At 40.2% G+C, this 20,856-nt stretch overlaps 1 protein-coding gene across 2 annotated transcripts; it reads left to right on the forward strand.

The window, feature by feature from the left end:
* The first annotated feature begins 515 nt into the window (after window positions 1-515).
* atp6v0a2a (ATPase H+ transporting V0 subunit a2a) lies at window positions 516-20,243 on the forward strand. Of its 2 annotated transcripts, XM_061801183.1 has the most exons (21): window positions 518-1,462; window positions 2,701-2,787; window positions 2,942-3,020; window positions 4,132-4,229; window positions 5,277-5,414; window positions 6,833-6,930; window positions 7,025-7,151; window positions 8,104-8,186; window positions 8,251-8,344; window positions 8,418-8,630; window positions 10,184-10,334; window positions 10,921-11,060; window positions 11,138-11,295; window positions 11,980-12,070; window positions 12,169-12,287; window positions 13,242-13,452; window positions 14,431-14,550; window positions 16,516-16,632; window positions 17,665-17,782; window positions 17,948-18,119; window positions 19,444-20,243. In XM_061801183.1, exons 2-21 carry the CDS (start codon window positions 2,767-2,769, stop codon window positions 19,544-19,546), a joined length of 2,451 nt encoding a protein of 816 aa, XP_061657167.1. In that variant the 5' UTR covers window positions 518-1,462; window positions 2,701-2,766; the 3' UTR covers window positions 19,547-20,243. The 2 variants fall into 2 exon arrangements, with proteins under 2 accessions (XP_061657165.1, XP_061657167.1); XM_061801181.1 differs by lacking the exon at window positions 2,701-2,787 and having other exon boundaries at window positions 516-1,462; window positions 19,444-20,240.
* The last annotated feature ends 613 nt before the right edge of the window (window positions 20,244-20,856 follow it).

Genomic DNA, 20,856 nt, shown 5'->3' on the forward strand with positions numbered 1-20,856 from the left:
ATGGGGTTTAGGGGAAAAAAAAATTCATTCACATATAGTGCAGCGCTACACTGTCCATCTCAAAGCAAAAATGCCACTGTGTGCTGTAATTGGTGCCTGTGATTAAACGCGATTAATCAAAATTCACGTTTGTTTTTAAGAAAATTAACTGACAGTTTTGATGTATTTTTACACTAGTTTGTTTCGGGGTAGAGCTCATTATTATTTATGCCATTAGGTTAAATAGTCTGACATTTGTCAGCGTACCCTTGCTCATAGTGTACCGACACTTTCAAAGCAATCTTTTTCTACATAGAGTTCAAATATTTTTAACTAAGAAATGCTCTTCCTCCAGTATTATTGGAAACATTGATGCCTACGTTGCAGTGGTGATCTGGTACTATAACCTCTTTACATTTAATTTGTGCAATTTGTGATAGGTTTTCAATGTTTTATCATTCATTGTATTTTACTGAAAATAATTTCCAAGTCAAAAGTGGACAAAGGGGGCTCATCATCACAAAGAAGAACCCATGGCCTGGTTGCCAGATTTGGAAAATGACCCGCTTTAAATCAACAAAAACCTATCGGACGATTTGGAAATGCAACGAACGAGCTCATACGCGTTTTATCATCGTATTAATATTACAAAGCAAATGTATTATAATATAAATATTGCGCATTTCATGCCCAAAGTAACTGCGTCCTTCATATGATGAAAAGCATTGAAAAGGGAAGAAGGTTCAAAAGAAAAAAAAGAAAAATGAACCGTAAAAAAATGTACATTTATATGTAAATCGTATATTCTCTCTTCGAGTTGTCCACGTTTACAATGTCGAAAAGGAGACGTTCTTCCGGTGGGGTGAACGCCACGGATCTGGCAACCCAGCCGCATTCAATCTGTGTCAATTGGCGGTGCGAACGAAGAAAGGCCCCAGAGTCCCTCTTCACAAGCGTGGCGTGATTTTAACCTGCGTGGAGACGCTCCTCGACGCCACGGACGGGTTGTTTCTCTTTTGAAACAGGGCAACTGCTGCGCTTTTGGTCTGTTTAGTCGACGTTGGAGTGACAGGTGTCGAACGGTAGCGAGGATGAAGCCCGCCGTCTCGATGCAAAAGACGCACAAGGGAGGCTTTTGTCTTTGGTTTCGTCCTTTTTTGTCCCTGTAACGCCCCCCACCCCAGCCCCCCTCCCGCTCTGAAAGGACAACGCTACGGAACGTGATGCTACATCATGACGATAATCCCAATTGATACTTAATCCTCGTGCTAATTGGCGAATGGCTGCAGAATTGTGTGATGCCCCATGTTCAGTAAACGCCGCATCGTGATTGACAGGAGTTGTTTTTTTTGAAGACACAAATCGATGAAAGATGGTTTTTAGGAGCGAGGAGATGTGCCTGGCCCAGTTGTTCCTACAGTCCGGTTCGGAGTACGACTGCATCAGTGAGCTCGGTGAACTGGGCCTCGTTGAGTTCCGAGATGTAAGTACTTAAAACCAGCAAATAAATGAATAGAAATATAACCATCTGAAGCATTTTGTTTTGTTATTAAGTGCGTCAAAGTTGCACCTGCATGCTTGTCGGCGACCACGATGTACCCCCATTAGGTATTTGTTAATTACTATGGCGTTTCCTCTCAATTGTACCACAATATTGTTCAATGAATGGTCAGAAATACTGTAGTTGATCCCCACAAATATTGTATCTTTTTTCATCTGTCAATGCTAGCGAGATTTGGTGAGATGAAGTGCCCTTCCACTAAGATGGCAGAAGATATTCGGTTAACCCGTGTATCCACCTGTTGCCATACAGGACTGATAGATAGCTTTGTTTCAAATTAATTTGCGCCATATTACAAACTGAGTACTCGACACATTTCCGACTACATTGTGATTACTGCACTTGACAGTGATGGCTTTACTCACGAGTATATTTCATTCATATGTTATTATTTCAACCCCACATTGTACTTATACTCTGTGCACTTTGGCCCCCCAGGGGGCCATATAATGCACACGAAGAGTTTCACAATCAGGTGGCACAGTAATGTCGTTTTTCATAGAAGAGCAAATATAGATCCCTGTAAAATTTATTGCCTGTCTATCTGTCCTCCTACACCATTTGTGTGCAAATATTCCTTGCTTACAGGATACTACAGCAATAATACAAGTATTGGTAGTGCATCTATGGCAATTTGCATTGTGTGTTAGATTTCAGATAGGATAATTACGTTAGTCATGCAGTTTGATTTTTATATATATATATATATATATATATATATACACACACACATTTATACGGAATTGTCTGTGTGTTATGTTTAACATTCAGCTGGTAGTGGCACTAAACCATTTAACATTAGTAATTAGCTTCTTTAAAAAAATGTTCACCATCTACTGCTTATCTCAAGTTGGATGCCACAATCTAGTTTTCATTTCAACTTTTTGCTTGCAGTTCAAGACAAAAAAAAACAGATCGTATGTTTAAAAAAAAAATCACATTGATGCCTTGATTATTCTACTGTTTCGTATCTTTATTGATATACAGCATATTAGCATAATATTTGGCCGATGTTGCGTGTTCCTTCTCATATTGAATGATCAAAGTAGCTTTAAAGTCTTGAAACAGTCTTATTTGGCTTCCGAGGAAGGAAACGTGAGCATTATTACTTTGTGTAAATGCAGATGTTTTAATCCATTCCTTGTTTTGCATCTTATTAGACTGTGTAGGATAAGAAATAAACACCAATCCATCCATGTTCTGTACCGCTTATCATCACACTGGTCATGGGATATAACAATCGAACGGTAAGGATCAAGGATAATGAGAAACAGAAAAGTGTAGGTGTGCACTTTTCATTTTTGGACTTTCCATGTAAAAATCCAACTGTGCTGAGAGTGCAGTTACATGACCTCTCCCCCACTGATCACTGATGAACCTTATTGACTGCTCTGGTTCCAGCTTAATCCAAGCGTCAGCTCCTTCCAGCGGCGCTTCGTCAGCGAGATCAAGAGATGCGAGGAGATGGAGAGGATTCTGGGTAAAAGTGTTGTAGGGGGATACAATATTTGTTTGAAAATAGATGTTTAGATACAATAAGGACATGTTTTTTTTCCTTGACTGCCTGACATGAACTCAGACTAAACTTTGTCTTTTTTAAATAATTTTGGCTTGCCAAAAGTATTTCATTGCTAAATGCCACAACAAAGAGATGATTTATTTTTTTGTCAAATTGTCAGGACTTTCATTAACTCCATTTACATTACTGAAACTTTAAACATAATGGGAAAACCCAGATAATGAGGTCATTTCTTTCAAAGATCTTATTTAAATAGAATTATTGAAAGCATTTGAGGAAATCAGAGACACGGCTGTGGATGTATTTGAAGTAGGCACACCCGGGGCACACAGCTTTTTTTGCAACATCATGGGAACGTCAAAAGAAGTTATCCAAGATATCGGGAACATCTGGTTGGCACATTCATCCTTTGAAACAATAATATGCATATGTACACACCATGGGAATGATCAAACATCATACTACTCAGGAAGGAGAAAAACGCAAAATACTTTGTAAAGATGCTGGCTGAAGCTGGTAAGTGTGTTATGACCCACAGTGAAATGAGTACCGTGCCGGGCAGGAATTACTCCATTGCTCCAAAAGGATGATTGGAAAAAAAACCAAAACATTGCAATTTATAAATGTACATAGGGGAAAAGACCTTAATATTTTTAGATATGTCCTGTGGCTTAGGGAAACTCATATCAAACTATTTAGCCATAATGAGAGTTGTTACGTTTGGAGGAAAAAAAGGGAACCTTGCAAGCCGAACACCATCCCAACTTTGAAATACAAGTTTGGCAGCATTCAGTTGTGGGGTCGTTTTGCTACCGGAGGGACTGGTGCATCCCACTTATTTACTTAGACTCACCAACTTAGAAAGTAATGAAAATAAGTCTAAAAAAATCATTGTCATTATTTTGGCATTTAGCAAATGGAAAAATGTTGGTAATCGTAATTAATCTAAAACCTGAAAATCTGATTTCAAGTCAGACATGAAGGAAAATAAGCATGTTTTTATACATGTAAACGTATAAGTTCAATTGTACAAAAAGTACAAAGCAAGACTCAATTCACATTATTTGTCCAGGTTATCTTCTGAGGGAGATCCAAAAGGCAAAGATTGCCGTTCCTGAGGATGATGAGAGCCCACTTGCGCCTCCACCTAGACAAGTGCTGGAGATCATGGTAAGCATGGCAAGCCTACACGACATCTCTGCCACTTGGAAATTCATCTTCAGTTCCCTCTACAAGTTTACTGTTTGGTTAAGGGGTGGGAGTTTTAGTGTTGAGCTTAATTCCATCACAAAAACCAGTTTGCAGACTCGAATCATATATCTACCTCCTTTGACCATGGGGATGGTGGATTTATTTTTTGCTTCCTACTTGAAAATCTTTTCATCCTCCAAATCAAGTAGATCAAGTTCTCGCATAGGACAACTTTGCTTCGATCCGACTACAGGACTTTATCCCAAGCCTTCTCTGTGTAATTAAAATTTAAGTTTCTCAATTTTTTTGTTTCCAGGAACCACATACTTGGGGTCCTGGGGGCCTTCTGCTAGGAACTCCCTCATAAACCTAGCGGGAGTTAAACATAAGTACCATATACTTTACTTACCTAAATGCAATAGGACTGACACAAAAACAGGAGAATGGTGTAATAGTTAAAGAAAAGTTGTATTCTTGACATGACGTGTTCTTCTTTTCATTAAAAAAAAGTCAGAAGCTAAAGTCACAAAGTCCGTTTAATAATGGAACAGAGTCATGCTCTAGGTTTTCTTTTTTGTTCTGAAAAAGACACCTTTATTCTCTAGATAATAGAAATGTATTCTAAAAATAAGTCTTGTGTTCTAAAAAAAACAACTGTATTGTAATAATATGGCTCCCTAAAACCATCTTCAACTCATGTCAGAGTTTTTTAATTGGCCCAAACCTGAGATACGGAGGAGTGACTGGTTTGTTTGTTTGTTTTGTTGCAACATCAGTCTCCCTCTGATACTACATAATCAATTGCTAATTATTTTACGCACCCCCAAGCTAGGACTTTGCTATTCACTGGCAAATTTGAGGGCAGTCTTATACATGTGCCTTCTTCTTACTCAGAGGGCTTTTTCAGATTAATCACAGGATGTTACCCACTGTACTCATGAATGACTGAGGTCCCGATTGCCATCCGAGCATGAAGAAATTCAAAATAAATGACACTTTTATTTGCTGCTGTTTTGCCGTTTTAAGGAGCAGCTTCAGAGGCTGGAGATGGAGCTCAGTGAAGTGGCAAGGAACAAAGAGAAGCTACGCAGGAACCTGCTGGAGCTGATCGAGTACACGCACATGCTGAAGATCACCCGCACCTTCATTCATAGCCGCTCAAGAGTAAGTGTCTTACTGCTCCTTTATGCTACTTACACAAATAAAGTGGAGCCTCTGAGATTGTACAATTCTGAATTTGGTTAATCCATCTCCGCCTATGGTTGTACAGTTAATCGAATTTTAATCGTGATTTGAATTTTGGCTGACACGAATAGATCTTGTATGATTTTGTATATAAATGTAGGCACCGCTGAATATGAAAAGTGCTTTGTTTGGAGCAATGGCCGCAACCTAGTCAGCCAGCCAGCCACCAGGAGGCGAAGGCATGGTTAATGCTTCGTTAAGCGCCAGCACTGCACTCGGCGGCGCTAACTTCGAAATGAAACCCTCAAGCTGCGTTAAGACACTATTGAACAATTGACCCCTCCGTGGATATTGTGCAATCCACGTCACTGACCAATCAGAGGCCAGAGATCTGCCTAAACCAAAGCCCGTTTTTGCTCCCGCCATTTTCTCAGACAACATTGCATGGTCCAGTATAGGTTTTGTTAGCGTTTTATCGCGTATTTGGGTTATTTAACAAAAAATATGGTTAAGAGGTGTAGTCACGCACTTTGTAATAGTGACGACAGGTATCCTGAAAGGCTAGTTGGTGGAGTTCGATTCGTACCCTTTCCAAAACCAAAGACCCAGTACGAAAAATGCCTTTGATGGATCAAACTTTGTGGAAGACCGCATCATCATCTAAACTAATATCAACCGGAACAGATATGTTTGCACGAAGGTATGCCCTATATTTGATTTTCAATACATGTCTCGTATAAATGAATTCGAAGTTCTTCGCTAGCATAACACTGCTGCGTGTGAACGATTGACACCCTTATTCTTTGTTGAGGGATATTTAGCGATGATCGGACTGCACAAACGTGTCGCTTTCTTGCTGGCTCGGGGCCGAAGCTTTACCAGACTGTGTTTGCACGAAGATATGCCCTAAATTTGATTTTTAATACACGTCTCGTATAAATGAATGAGACGTTCTTCGCTAGCATAACATTGCTACGTGAATGATTGAATGAAATCAGAAGCATGGCGTCTCTCTCAGTTCAGAATGTATTGTATTTAGAATCTATAATATATCGTTGATTTGAATGAAATCAGAAGCATGCCGTCTGTCTCAGTTAAGAATGTATTTTATTGTATTTGCCATTTTTACGAATTGTTTGTCTTACGTCAGCGCACGTGGCGTGACGTCACTTCAGGAGGCGTGGTTAAGTGCCCTGTACGGAGGGGTCAATTGATGTACCGGCTGTCTCTACTTCAACTTTTTGTCTGGCCTGACCGTAACGGAAAAAAGTAAATCAAGAGGGAAATGACAGCTGTTGAGTTCTTTTCAGTTTGTGACCGTGCACAATGGTTGAGCGGATCAACAGAGACTGATCGTCTTTGAGAATTCACTAAAAGTTGTCCTCTTTCATAATTAGCATGAGGCTCTTGGTCCCCAGTACGAAGAATTCCCCACCATGGACACAGACTCTGTGTCGGGCTACACAGGCATGCAAAGACTCGGAGCCAAGCTTGGGTGAGCGGACCTCATGTACTGCACGAGCGCAATGTTCTAATAACAATAATCTTTATAGTGGCTTAGCTCATTGCGAATGCGTGCTGCCTTGTAGATTCATCTCCGGCCTCATCCAGCGGGTGAAAGTGGAGGCCTTCGAGCGCATGCTGTGGAGGGTGTGCAAAGGCTACACCATTCTTAGCTACGCAGAAGTGGGCGAGAACCTCGCTGATCTCGACACGGTGAGCTCATTACAAATACTCTACTCCCATTTTCTCAAGTGCTTGTCCTCACTCGAGTGGCACCTGAACTGTTTATATATCCTGGACTGGTCTGCAGCCAATTGCAGGGCACATATGGGCAAACATTCACGTCCTTGAATAATTCAGTCTAAAATAAATCTCACATCTTACATTCATCCATCCAGGCATAAGTGCAATTTATGAAACAATGATCTGAGTAACCCTGTGTATTCGTCAAATATTAATAATCTGCATGTACACTTGCCTCCATGGCTCATAAACTTCCTTCTGCGATGACTCATTGCAGCGAGTAGTTTTAACAAAACAAGCCTACTCCAATGTATCTAACCTTGTTCTTTTCCCTGATGTCCCTATTTAAAAAAAAAAAAAATACATCTAAATATTCTACGCAGCTTCAACCAAATGAGAAAAGAGGTGGAATTTTGCAATACTTCCCAGACTTTTGAGAGTTCGAGAATGTTGTTCTCAGGCCTTATTGACCAATTTGAATTGGTTAATACCGACTACAAGTAACATATGAAATATGCAATCAATATTGTTGATTTTGGGAAAAAAAAAATTGTGAAATTGACCGTATTTGAACATACAGGGTTTCCGCCCGACAGTGATGAATTTTAAGTGTTTAAAAAGCACAACTGGACTGTTCTGTTTGTCTTAGAAGACACTTACAATCTCAACTGAGCAGGCTACAGCAGTTTGGTTAAAACTCACAAGACTGATTTGGTGTGAAGAAACCCAATTATTTATGCGGCAAGTTGAAGGCAACAATGGACTTTCCCTTTTTTGTAATTCCAAAAGAATGATATGGTTACTCTATATTGCAGATTTGTACCTGTTGTGGCTACATCTGGAACGCACTGTATGTCCTCCAATAAATGGAGGTTCACTAGTGTAATGGGCCGTAAGTAATAAGAACTTGGTGCTGTTGCAGGGTGAAATAAGCAAGAACGTTGTGTTCCTCATCTCCTTCTGGGGGGACCAAATTGGACAGAAGGTTCAAAAAATCTGCGATTGGTAAGCGTACATTGACACAACTCCCTCGATTTGTTCTTCTCTGTGATCTCACTGTCTTTCTCAGTTACCACTGCCATCTCTACCCTCACCCCGAAAATGACGAAGAGAGGGCAGACATGTTGGACAACTTACGAACACGCATCCAAGACCTGAACAACGTAGGCCAGCTCACGCAGATCTTCATGATTTGGAATCGAACGCGATGAGTGAGTGGGTTTCGGTTCGTTGCAGGTTTTGCATCGCACAGAGGAGTACCTGAGGCAGGTGCTGCAGAGAGCTGCCGAGTCAGTGTACTCATGGGTTGTGCAGGTGAAAAAGATGAAGGCCATCTACCACATTCTCAACCTCTGCAGTTTTGACGTCACCAACAAGTGTTTGATCGCTGAAGTGTGGTGCCCTGTCAGTGACCTGGCCAACCTGCGAGGGGCGCTAGAGGAAGGCTCGGTAAGGAAGCTACAAGAACATCCATCCATATTTCTGTGTGGATTGTCGACCGATGACTTGGGGTAAGAGGCGGGGTACATCCTGAAATAGTCACCAGTCAATCACAGGGAGCATAATGTACAGCACAGCAGTGTGCATTCTGCGGGAAAAGATCCAATTCCAATTAATTAGTCCAAAAACTATTACCATAATTTCCGGCCTACAGAGCGCACTTGATTGTAATCCTCACCCAGTACATTTGTAAAGGAAATACCATTTGGTACATACATAAGCGGTACTTGTGCAAAAGCCGCAAGTGCCCACATTGAAACACGAGATATTTACAAAGAAAGAGCGTAAACAGAAAGTGTTTTTAAAGTTTTAATACCTTGCCTTAGCTTAACATAGCAACAACACGGTAGCTCGAACAGGGTTGGTTAAAAAAAAAACAACATAGCTAAATCACTGAGATGCGGCAGTAACAGAACAGCAACCGCTAGCACGGCGCTAACCACTGGCGCAGCACTAATGGGGCCGGTTAAAAAAACAACATGGTGGCAAAAGTCACATCCTCGACACATATATTCCACTGGTCTCACTCTTACCTTTTCCGCTCGAGTGCCCCCTTGCGGCCATTAGAAAAAATGCACAAATTAGACGCATCATCACATAAGCTGCAGGGTTGAAAGCGTCTGAAAAATGTTGCGGTTTATAAGCCGGAAATTACGGTAGTTAGTCCAAAAAATGGACATCGATCTATACGAGCGATTTATAGTGACAGGCGGAACAAGTAAATGCTCATCCACTCAATGTATACAGTTGTATAAGTATAATTTGTTCCTGTTCAGCTGACACTTTTTACTTAAAAGTAAAATTAAGATTTTTATGTCACAGAGTATCGTGTGATCTCTCCCAACCAATTATATATAAAGTTGTGAATAATAATTAAAATGCTAATGTCGTAGAAAAATGTCCTAAATTACCCTATATTGTCGTGTTACATCAAAACTAGAAATATATTTTTATTAGAGCCTAGCCACCAGGCAGTGAGACGGTCCCTTTGGAATCGCTGTTTTTTCCGTAGTCTTCCAATAAATACATTCACCAGTTTTTGCCAATTTGTGTATCTTAGGTGACCCCTCCCTCCACCCCACCCAAAAAAAGCTAATTTACTTTTGTCCCTTGAGAAGTCTGAGAAAATTAGCTCTAGAAACCCAGTTTCTCCTTTTGATGTGAAATTGGCTTCGTATCTCTATTATGACAGGATTATTTTGGGAATGAAAAATAAATTCCTTCAATCCTGTATACATGCACATGGTTATGGTATAAGCAGTGAAGACGAGTGATACGAATGGGCGTTTTGGTGGAATGTTTTTAGAATGTCAAAACCCCTGTTAGAACCCGTTAGTTAATCGTTTAATACAATTTGTGTTGTTGTTAGCTCTCCCAGTATCATTCAAATCCATATTATGTGTTTAAAATCTATTCATGAATAAACTCCCTATCACATGCATGTTAGTTAACGGGTCTGCAGACGTGTAGTCCTCGTATGTTTTGTTTTTTTTGTCTTTCAGCGAAAAGGTGACGCAACCGTTCCGTCATTTGTGAACCGCATCCCCAGCGCCGACACCCCTCCCACCTTAGTGCGAACCAACAAGTTCACACGAGGGTTTCAGAGCATCGTGGAGGCTTACGGTGTGGGGGACTATCGCGAGGTGAGCCCAGGTAAGCGCTGCTTGGGTCCTGTGGGTTCTCAAACATTTTAGGGGTCCAGGCACTCCTTACGGAGGAGAAATCTTCCAGGATGAAAATTTGTAATACTGTATTAAAAGAAAGAATGCAGATTTTTTTTCTAACTTTAAGTCATGATAGGAGTTTAAGTTAGTATTTCAAAATACACTCGTTCTGTTGATATGCCTTTTATGCTGATGCCTTCACTCAAAAACATAGCTTCAAAAAATATTCTCAAAAATATGCCTTATTTTAAAAATACTTTATTCCTCTAATACACCTTTTTGTTCTAAAATTAAAAAAACTTCACAATCAGATCAGAGCTTTTCTTTGGTCCAAAGCTAAGGTAGAAAGGGGTAATTGTTTTATGTTCTTTTTATTGTTTTATTGCCAGTCTCCATATCCAGACGTGCACTTTTTGAAATCATGCAACATGATTTGCTGCAGCGTATTTTGCAGACAGCAGGTTCCAGGGACCTCAGTTTGAGACCTGCAGCTGTAGAGAAAAGAACCTTTATGCACAGAGCTTTATTCTGAAGCAAAAGTATTTCATGTCCTTATAAGTTGTCCTAATTTTCAGCACCCTACACCATCATCACGTTTCCCTTCCTGTTCGCCGTCATGTTCGGCGACTTGGGCCATGGCGCAGTGATGAGCCTCTTTGCGCTCTGGATGGTGCTGACGGAAAAAAAACACAAGAGGAAACGCTCCAGTAATGAGGTAAACGTTTCCAGTCCACCACCATGGTGAATTCCTTTTTTTCTTTTTCACATATGATAATATAAATGACTCCACAGATATGGGCGACCTTCTTCAATGGGCGCTACATCATCCTGATGATGGGACTCTTCTCCATCTACACGGGCCTCATTTACAACGACTGCTTCTCCAAATCGCTCAACATATTCGGCTCGGGCTGGAGCGTGAAAGCCATGTTCACCAGGCAACAGTGGACGTACGTTGCAAAAGTCCCTTCTATAACAGCTGACAAACACATGAGATCAAATGGAAAATTAAATAATTCCAATTGGACATCAAACTGGAAACTTAGTTATAGACTAACATAATAGTCCTGATGAAAACATTCAATGCAAATTACAAAACATATCCACATTTTTTTAAAAAAAGCCCTCTACTGCGTGTAAAGCCACACAATATTTTGATGGGGGGGGTCATCGGGAGGTTTTATTTCATTCAACATAATTATGTTCAGTATAAGAAAATGCAGTTCTTGTCACCCAAAATATCTTCATCATTTAATAGAATATTTCTTTCTTTTGTACCATTATTATATTTTTAATATCCATCCAACCATCTTCGACACCGCTTATCCTCACTGTGGTCGCGGGCATGCTGGAGCCTATCCCAGCTAGCGAGAGTCTGTGTTTACCTGCAATCCTAGTGAGGATAAGCGATATAGAAAATGGATGGATAGACTTTTGATCGAAGAGGAAATGTTCATTTAACAATGATGGGTTATTTTTAACTATTTTCACACCAAAAAAATCACATTTTGATTTATTTAAATTCTTGACATTTTTTAAGATTCTATGAAGTACATCAAAATTGTAATTGTTTCAGATATTTTTTCTATCCATATCATAAAACAATGTGGGGGGGTCTGCTTTTTACATTACAGGAATGAAACTCTTCAAACAAACACTTTGCTCACATTAGACCCCAACGTTAGCGGAGTTTTCATGGGCCCTTACCCATTTGGTATCGATCCTGTGAGTAAATGCACACGAGGCTTGCAGAACCAGTCAAATGATGTCTCATTTTGTTCTCAGCGAGATGTTCTTTTTTTTTTTTTTTTTTGCCTCCACAGATATGGAGCATGGCTGTTAACCGGCTGTCCTTCCTCAATTCGTACAAAATGAAGATGTCCGTGGTCATTGGGGTCATCCACATGAGCTTTGGTGTGGTACTGAGTGTCTTCAATCACTTGTAAGTGTGGAACTAATTCTTTGTTTAAAAAAAAAAAAAAAAAAGTTAAAGTATTTTTGACCCAAACCAGTGCTAAAAAAAGATGGTGCAATACTGATTAAGCCTATAAATGCCCCCGACACTTTTTTTTTATTTTTTGTATTTGTCCATTATTTTATCTTTTATATGTCATGTTGATATTCCTGTGCTGGTCAACTTGTTGCCGCACTGAAAACGATGTAGCGGAAAGGAGGCATTTTAGCGAGCAGTCGGCAGAGCACGGCCTTGTCTTCTGTTGGTAAAAAGCTAATTACACACTTTTTTTTTTCCTTTTCTGTCGAAGAAAATAATAATAAAATATTTTCTGTTAACAACAAAAACAACAACTGCCATGAACAAACTCCCAACAAGGTGCCTGATGTAAATTACACGAAGTTCAGTACCTAACAATACATGCATAAATATGATAGGGAATGACTCAGTCTCTCTGCATTCTCATGCCGGGGGTATTTGTCAGAGATCCACCTCACAAATACAAACAAACTTTAATGTAAAATATACACAATGACTGCCGCAAATTAACGTAGCACCTCTTTCCGAGTTCATCTTAGGTGTCCAACACGATGCCTGATATGAAATACACAAAGTTCAGCTCGGTCCAAGCAATGGATGGAGCAATAATATAGTCTTTGCACCCGCAGCACTGTTCCAAAAAATACATTTTTCCTCCAATGGCTGTTCTTCAAATCAAGGAAAATGTAAAGTCACAGAGAGGGTCATAAAATTCAGACAAAATGCAATATCGAAATATCTGTTGTTGTAAGGTTGAATTCAAGCCTATGGGATGACAGAAATGACATACAATTGCTTTCCCATAAATCCATGTCCATTTTCCAACTGCTCATCAAGTGATAATTTCTTTTAAAAATGACTAAGATATTCTCATCTTCCATTATGTTGTTTCTTTCCCCACAGGCACTTCCAGCAGAAGTATGATGTCTATCTGTTGTTTCTCCCTGAGATTCTCTTCCTGCTCTGTCTCTTCGGGTACCTGATCTTTATGATCGTTTACAAGTGGTTGGCTTTCTCGGCGCGGGACTCCAGCCAGGCGCCCAGCATCCTCATCCACTTCATTGGCATGTTTGTCATGCAGGGCAAGGACGTCGCTCCCCTGTATCCGGGACAGGTAATGCGACACCTTGCGGTATTGCCAGACGAGTGAGTGTTTTATTGCCCTGCTGAAATCAGCCTGTTTCTAACCGGTCCTCAGTCCCCCTCATACGCTGCTTGGCCTATGCTGGGTACAACTTTTGTTACCATGATGATCGGGGATGATGCTAGGGCAGGGGTCTCAAACTCAATTTACCTTGGAGCCACTGGGGGCAGAGTCTGGCTGAGGCTGAGGCGTATGTGGAATTTAAATTCGAAATTAAAAACAATCATATCTTCCCAAACATCTTTTTTTTTTCATCACAAAATAAGATGAAGAAAGACGCTAGTGTTTACAACTTGTGTGCAAAACTACTAGAAAAAAAACTCCATGCGAATGCTGCTGTAACTTTCTCTCATTAAAAATGGTTTCTCTGCTTGCATCAAGCCCAGTCGATGTCACACCCCCGTAGCCATCTACCCCACCGTGATTGGTCGGCTCGTCAGCACAGCACGCAACACTGTAAAAGTGCCATCCATATAAAACTCGAGGGCCGCACGACCATTATACTTTCATATTAAGGTGGGGGCCACAAAATATCGTCTTGTGGGCTGCAAATGGCCCGTGGGCCACAAATTTGAGACCCCTGTGTTCGGGAGTTACGAGATGAACTTTTTTGTTGTTGCTGTTGCAAAAGCAGATGCCACCATGTTGAGAAAAAAGCAGGCCAAGTCATCATCTGTGGAAAAACTGTGGGAGGGCAGTTTTGATGTAAATTATTACCAAATTGGGGACAGCTATCCCACATTATACATTGCAAAAAGGCAAATAAAAGATTTACTTGGTTATTGAACTACACAGTTCAACAGGCTCAGTCCCATCAAATCGTATTCATGTAAATTAAAAGTCAGTTTTCCTTAATGTTTACTTTTAAAAAAGATGAAGCTTTGTAGGTGACTTCAGCAAAGTGTGTGCTCTTGTTTGTGTGTGTGTGTGTTCCCTTTTCCTTCCCAGGCGGGGCTGCAGATTTTCCTACTTGCGATGGCCATGCTCTCCGCTCCTGTGCTGCTTCTCGGAAAACCTCTCTTTCTATATTGGATGCACCGCGGAGGCAAAGGTCTACGCAGGCGCAGAGTAGGTCTTCCCTTCAGTTCATAGTTCACATTTCAAAATTTTGATCTACCGTAATTCCCGGCCTACAAGCCGGGACTTTTTTCACACGGTTTCAACCCTGTGGTTTAACTGGTGATGCGGCGTTAGCCCCACGATAGCATTAGCTTAGTCTTTCTGTGTACCGAGGCTCAAGGTGTGCTCTCTAGGCCGGGAATTACAGTACGTTTACCATTACAAAAATTAACTAGCTCATAGTTCTTTCATTTTTTTTACCCTCAATATGTCAAAGACTGGCTATTCCTGGCATTTAATTTTCCATTGTTGCTAACCATTCAATCCACACTAGTAGTCAGCTGCAGTTGTCACACGCCAATCTCAAAAACACAAGGAAGACCGTCAGGTTCGACACCCAACCGCTGGACTGATTATGCAATTAATTAGGGACAATGAAGAGGTCTTTAATTTGCTCATAAGGAAAACAGGTTTGCCTGAGCAGCTGCACCTCCAAACCACGTTCTGAGTCAGCCAAACTGTTATACCTCTATTTATTGCTGTCTCAGTTTACATGGTTACACAGTACAGATGGCTACACCCACCCCAACATAAACATGAAGGTACATGTTCCTTTAAGGTTGGACAGTGTCCTGATAAACCCACGAGAGAAAACGGGGCATTGTTTAAAGAAATGTTTATGGCGTTTGTGAGTATCCACATGTGGTGGAAGGGGAACATTGCCTCTCTGTGTTGAGGAGTATCTGCTTAAGGTCAGCAGGGAAGCGCGTGCGGTCACAATGGCGACATCACTTCCCAGTGTACGGGAGTATCTGCCTGAGGTCGGCAAGGGGGCATCGCCTCCCAGGTGTCGCTTGGTCACACTTCAAGTCTCGCACGCAGCTCAAAGGGAGAACAATTCAGAGTAAGACTAACAAACAAATGCATAATAAAACAATTCGAACAATAACTAAAATAGTAATAAATTCTTTCACAAAGACTTTGTGGAATATTCTTTTTTTTTATATATAAACATGAAGAATTAAAAAACAGGACTTTTGTCCTTAATTTATAAACAAAAAGACTGAATGACAGGAACAATAGTGAAAGGATATTAATCATTTTATTTCTCAATGCTCTCACTAAGAAAAAAAAAAAAATCCATGTAAGCATGATTAAACAGAATTTAACTAAAGCCGTGTGATGAAAAATAATTTCCATAGTAATTTTTTTTTTTTTTTCAATTATATAATACAAAAGAACACTCCCATTGCGTCCAGTCGTTAGACTACCGTAATTTCCGGGCTTCAGAGCGCACCTGATTATAAGCCTCACCCAGTACATTTGTAAAGGAAATACCATTTAGTACATTCATAAGCCGCACCTTTGTAAAAGCCGCAAGTGCCTACATTGAAACGCCAGACATTTACAAAGCAAGACGGTACACAGAATTTTCAATGTTTTAATACCTTATCTTAGCTTAGCATAGCAACAACAGGGTAGCACAAACAGGGCTGGTTTGAAATAAAAAAAATAAAAAAAAAGACAGTCGCGGTAGCACAGGACTAAAAGGGCTGGTTTAAAAAAAAAAAAAAAACATACCAGTAAAAATCACAGAGACACGCCAGCAACACACTTGCGCTAACAGAGCCAGTAAAAAAAAAACAAAAAAACATACCAGTAAAAGTCACTTCCTTGGCAGATATATTCCACTGGTCTCACACTTACCTTTTCCGCTCGAGTGCCCCCTTGCGGGCGTTAGAAAAAATGCACAAATTACCCGCATCACCGCATAAGCCGCAGGCTTGAAAGCATGTGAAAAAAGCTGTGACTTATATAGGCCAGAAATTACATTAATTTCCATCTCTGTTTGCGCCTGTTTTTCCACGCACAAAAGGGAAATCAGTCCCATAGAGATCTCAAAGGCGCAAAACGTTATCAGAGACTGTCCCGGCACATTGTTTTGTTTCAGGAAGTAATTTTTGCTTCTCTCAGGGTTATGAGAGGGTGAGGCACGCCAGCGAGGATGACAGTTCTGCAGCGCCAGCTTATGAGGATGATGAAGAGGAGGTTCTAGATGAGATCACCCGCAGGGACTTTTGTCCTCGAGAGGTGAGAGAGACGTCAGCTTACTGTTCAACAAACATTTATAGTATTTTGTGTTTCTATCAGTGATTGGGTTTTTTAACTCTTTAAGTTTAGACAAATTTATGGCATCATGTCGCGTGGGAGAAATGCCGTGTTGGCGTGGTCGCACATGCACAATCCAATGCAATCCAACAAAATTCTGGCCTTAAGTAACCAAATTTGAAAAAGCTGTCATTTAAACTAATAAGCAGGACTGCAACAACAATGACAAGCACTTTGTGAAATGAATACTGCAGTGTGGATGAGAAGTCACCGTTATTGCTCACACTTGTATACTGCAGCAACGTGTAACCACAATCCTAAACATATTGTTAAAAGTAAACCTGTCAGTGAACGTTATCTTTATTTCGTGCAGCTTGTTTTATTATTTATTACTATTGTATCTATTTATGCTATGCAAATGTATCTAATTTTGTGGCTGGGTAGTTTACATGTAAAGTATGCATGGCCCACCGAGAATTTACATTAGCCAGTGTATTATATTTGTTGCGTTAATTTTTTTTTTTTTTTTTACTTAAAATGTATTTTTTTTTCCCAAAACCAGTTAACTATTAATTTCATTTTATTTGTCTCATGAGTCGTCTTAGTTGACATATTGCAAACAATGAAATGTAACAAACAATTGTATTTACTGTTCATTAAACATTTCTTTATTTATTTGATAAGTTGTTTAATTATAGCTCCACAGACGAAATTAAGATTTTAGGATAAGTAATTTAAGATAACTTCTTATCAAGTTAAAAATTCAACTACATATAAAAAAGTAACTTATTGAACATTTGATTCATCATCATTACATTATAAATGTATACTTACTATTATGCTACTAGAAAATGAAACATTTTACGTACACAATTTTTTTTTTTCCTCTCAATGTCCAGCTGCCCGTTTTTAAAAAGCAAATGTGGCTCTAGAGAGCAAAAGGTCAACCTCCTCTGATATAAAATAAACACATTTTGTGAGAGTAATTTGTTTCCATGGCGATTTGTGCTTCAGTTTGACTTTGGAGACGTGCTGCTGCATCAGGCCATCCACACCATCGAGTACTGCTTGGGCTGCATCTCCAACACGGCTTCGTATCTGCGACTCTGGGCTCTCAGCTTGGCTCATGCGCGTAAGTGCAATCCCTTTGTGCGTTACGTATCTTGATACACCCGGCGTCTATCTCGAGCAAATGAGATCCGATTCAGGGATAATAATGCTCATCACTTTTGATTTACACTGTCAGAGAGGGATTGCTTTAATTGGATGGCTTGCTGTCGTTTTAATCGTCTTGCAGAGCTGTCGGAGGTGTTGTGGGATATGGTGATGCGCCTGGGCCTGAGGATCACAACAAGAGTGGGGGTGGCGCTTTTAGTCCCTGTGTTTGGGGTCTTCGCGTTGCTCACTGTTTCCATCCTGCTGGTCATGGAAGGTTTGTCGGCCTTCCTCCACGCTCTCCGCCTCCACTGGTGAGCCGACGTCGTCACTACACTGTGATACAAACAACATGCTGACTTCTATTTTATTGAAATTGGTGATTACCATTTGACAAAAATTCCTCAAGTATTGAGAAAATCAGTTGAGAGGCTCTTGCTTTGTGGCGTATATGTTCAGCATGAATTTGGTGTATGAGCTGTGTGTTGGTGAACAGAGATTATTGGAAAGCAAAAAAAAAAATTCAAACTTTTAATACCTTAGCTTATCTTAACATAGCAACAACAACATAGTAGCATGAACACGTCTGGTTTAAAAAATAATAATAATAATAACAGCCATAGCAGCTACACAGTAGCAACACGGTAGCACAGCACTAACAGAGCCGGTTTAAAAAAAAAAAAAAAAAAACATACCTAAATCACTGAGGCGTGGCAGAAACACGCTAGCGCGGTGCTAACACTAGCGCAGCGCTAACAGGCCCGGTTAAAAAAAAAAAAAAAACATACCCGTAAAAATCACTGGGACACGGCAGCAACATGCTAGCGCAGCGCTAACAGGGCCGGTTAAAAAAAAAATCATACCGGTAAAAGTCACTTCCTTGGCACATATATTCCACCGGTCTCTTACCTTTTCAGCTCGACTGCCCCCTTGCGGTCGTTAGAAAAAATGCACAAATTAGCCGCATCACGGCATAAGCCGCATGTTGAAAGTGTGTGGAAAAAAGTAGCGCTTATAGGCCGGAAATTACGGTACTTCACTTGATTGTTCATCATTCAAACTCAGGCGAGTGTACCTCTACATCATCACTGAATCCTAGTTATCCATTTTTTTTTTTTTTAAACCATTATGTACTCTGTTACAAAAGAACCACCAAAGAGAAACATTTGCTCCCATTTATTCTGTGTCCCTGAATGCACCTCACCTTGTCATGGACCTGCGACTTGCCTGGCACGAATGGCGGTTGTGGCCGGAATGAATCAGTTGCCAAATTCACCGTTTATCCGGCGACATATGAGGGCTCCTTTATAATGTGTTCAGATGGGTTTTTCTTGGAAGGCCCAAGCAAACCCAGGTACTCCTGAATGAAAATCAGCTTTTGTTCTAAAACCGTTCTATGACGCCAGAAGGAGCGTTTTGTCAATTAAGTTCATCAAGCAGAAATTAACCAAGTGTAGTTCACATTCACACAAAATATGAAATAGTTCATGACCTTTCGTTCATCGAACTCCTTCAGATACAACATGAATGGCAATTCACATACTCAGCTACAGTATGTGGTATGTTACAATCTTTGTCCCTTTCAGTTGGGTGCCTTCGTAAATGTTTTCATTTTATTTTTTATCTCTCTCTCTTCAGGGTGGAGTTTCAGAACAAGTTCTACCACGGGACAGGTGTCAAGTTTGTACCTTTCGATTTCTCGCTCCTGCCCTCGGTTTTCGAGCAAGACGGCCTCCTCTGAAGTGTTGAATACATGAGTGGAAATCAAACCTTTTTAACCGGCAAGGATGCTGCATACACTGGGAACATTCTCACTGTGAAAATGACAAGGGACCCTCAAGACGAGTACAATTCACTCGTCGGAACCTCTTTCCCCCCCCCCCCCACCCCCCACTGTAGTGATTTGAAAACAAACAAACAAAATCCTACCTGCTGTGCTGACTGCCTTACTTCTCCACCCAGCAAACATCAGAGGTTCTACATTTGTCAATGATTTCAAAATGCAACTGCAACTCTTCAAGGCACACAGGTGATTTTAAAATTTGCATTGTGCTGTGCGATTACTGCATTTGATTTAAAACTTTTATACAGCACAATGTACTGTTAGTAACCATTTCTAGCATCCTGACTTAGTGCCATCAAGATTTCCTTTTTTTTTTCCTGCTCCAAATTTCATTAGAATATTGAAAATTTCTCAAGCAAAGAAGCACTTTTATGAAATGATTGTACATTTTTTTTCCCCTCTTCATGATTGTGACGATGCCAAATTCAAACCGCTTGCTGTTTGCTTATTGTTCATTTATTTAAATGTAACCTCTGTAATATGAAGAAAAAAAGATGCAACCACTGCTTATTGTATTTCTTGATATGGTTAATCATGTTTTTTATTTAAGCAACTCTCTGTATAAGAGTGGTGATATTTTGCCATTTCTATCTGTTAAATAAAGCTTTCAAGACTTGCAAATAAGTGTAACTGGTGTATCGTAAAACCTTTTACGTGTATTTATTTGGGTTGTGGCAAATGCTATAAAAATGGTGGAAGACTGATGGGTGTGTTGGACACTCCCGAGCCTCTCTGGATATATTATGGAATAATTCAGAATTCTGTTGGGAAATTGAACTTCAGATTCAAGAACCGCAGTGTGTCTTTTGTCCGAGACACTGCATGGAAGTTTGGCCAAGCATATGCTTAGTATAGTTTTAGAGAAGGTGTTTCACCTTTTTTTTTCCTCCAGGTGAGTCTTGTGGGGATGTTCTGGTGTGGTCTGTGTGGAGTACCGGTCACCATATGGACCGTTTGATCCCTGTAAGACCTGTGTCAAGAGTTTGGTCCTTGACAGCAGCAAATGTTATTCATTTCCTTTGACTTAAGTAGATTTTTTTTTTCAGGTTCTGTCTGCACTTTCTAGTCCTTAAACTGTGTTAAAATATACTTGTTACTTTTTTTGTTTGCTAATTGCCGTCTTGTGCCAGTCCAAAAATCACAAGCAATAATTTGCCATCTAGTCTAAAATATTTTTTTCGTTATTTGCTAATTTAGTGGATACTAAG

Source organism: Syngnathoides biaculeatus, chromosome 17, assembly GCF_019802595.1.
Source record: "Syngnathoides biaculeatus isolate LvHL_M chromosome 17, ASM1980259v1, whole genome shotgun sequence".
Lineage (NCBI taxonomy): Eukaryota > Metazoa > Chordata > Actinopteri > Syngnathiformes > Syngnathidae > Syngnathoides > Syngnathoides biaculeatus.

Bases quoted from the DNA above. Each gene is read 5' to 3' on its own strand.
- atp6v0a2a (XM_061801181.1), top strand. From the start codon at position 1,352: ATGGTTTTTAGGAGCGAGGAGATGTGCCTGGCCCAGTTGTTCCTACAG. The intron at 5,415-6,832 runs GTAAGTGTCTTA...TTTCATAATTAG, and splicing joins TCATTCATAGCCGCTCAAGA to CATGAGGCTCTTGGTCCCCA. The intron at 6,931-7,024 runs GTGAGCGGACCT...GCTGCCTTGTAG, and splicing joins AGACTCGGAGCCAAGCTTGG to ATTCATCTCCGGCCTCATCC.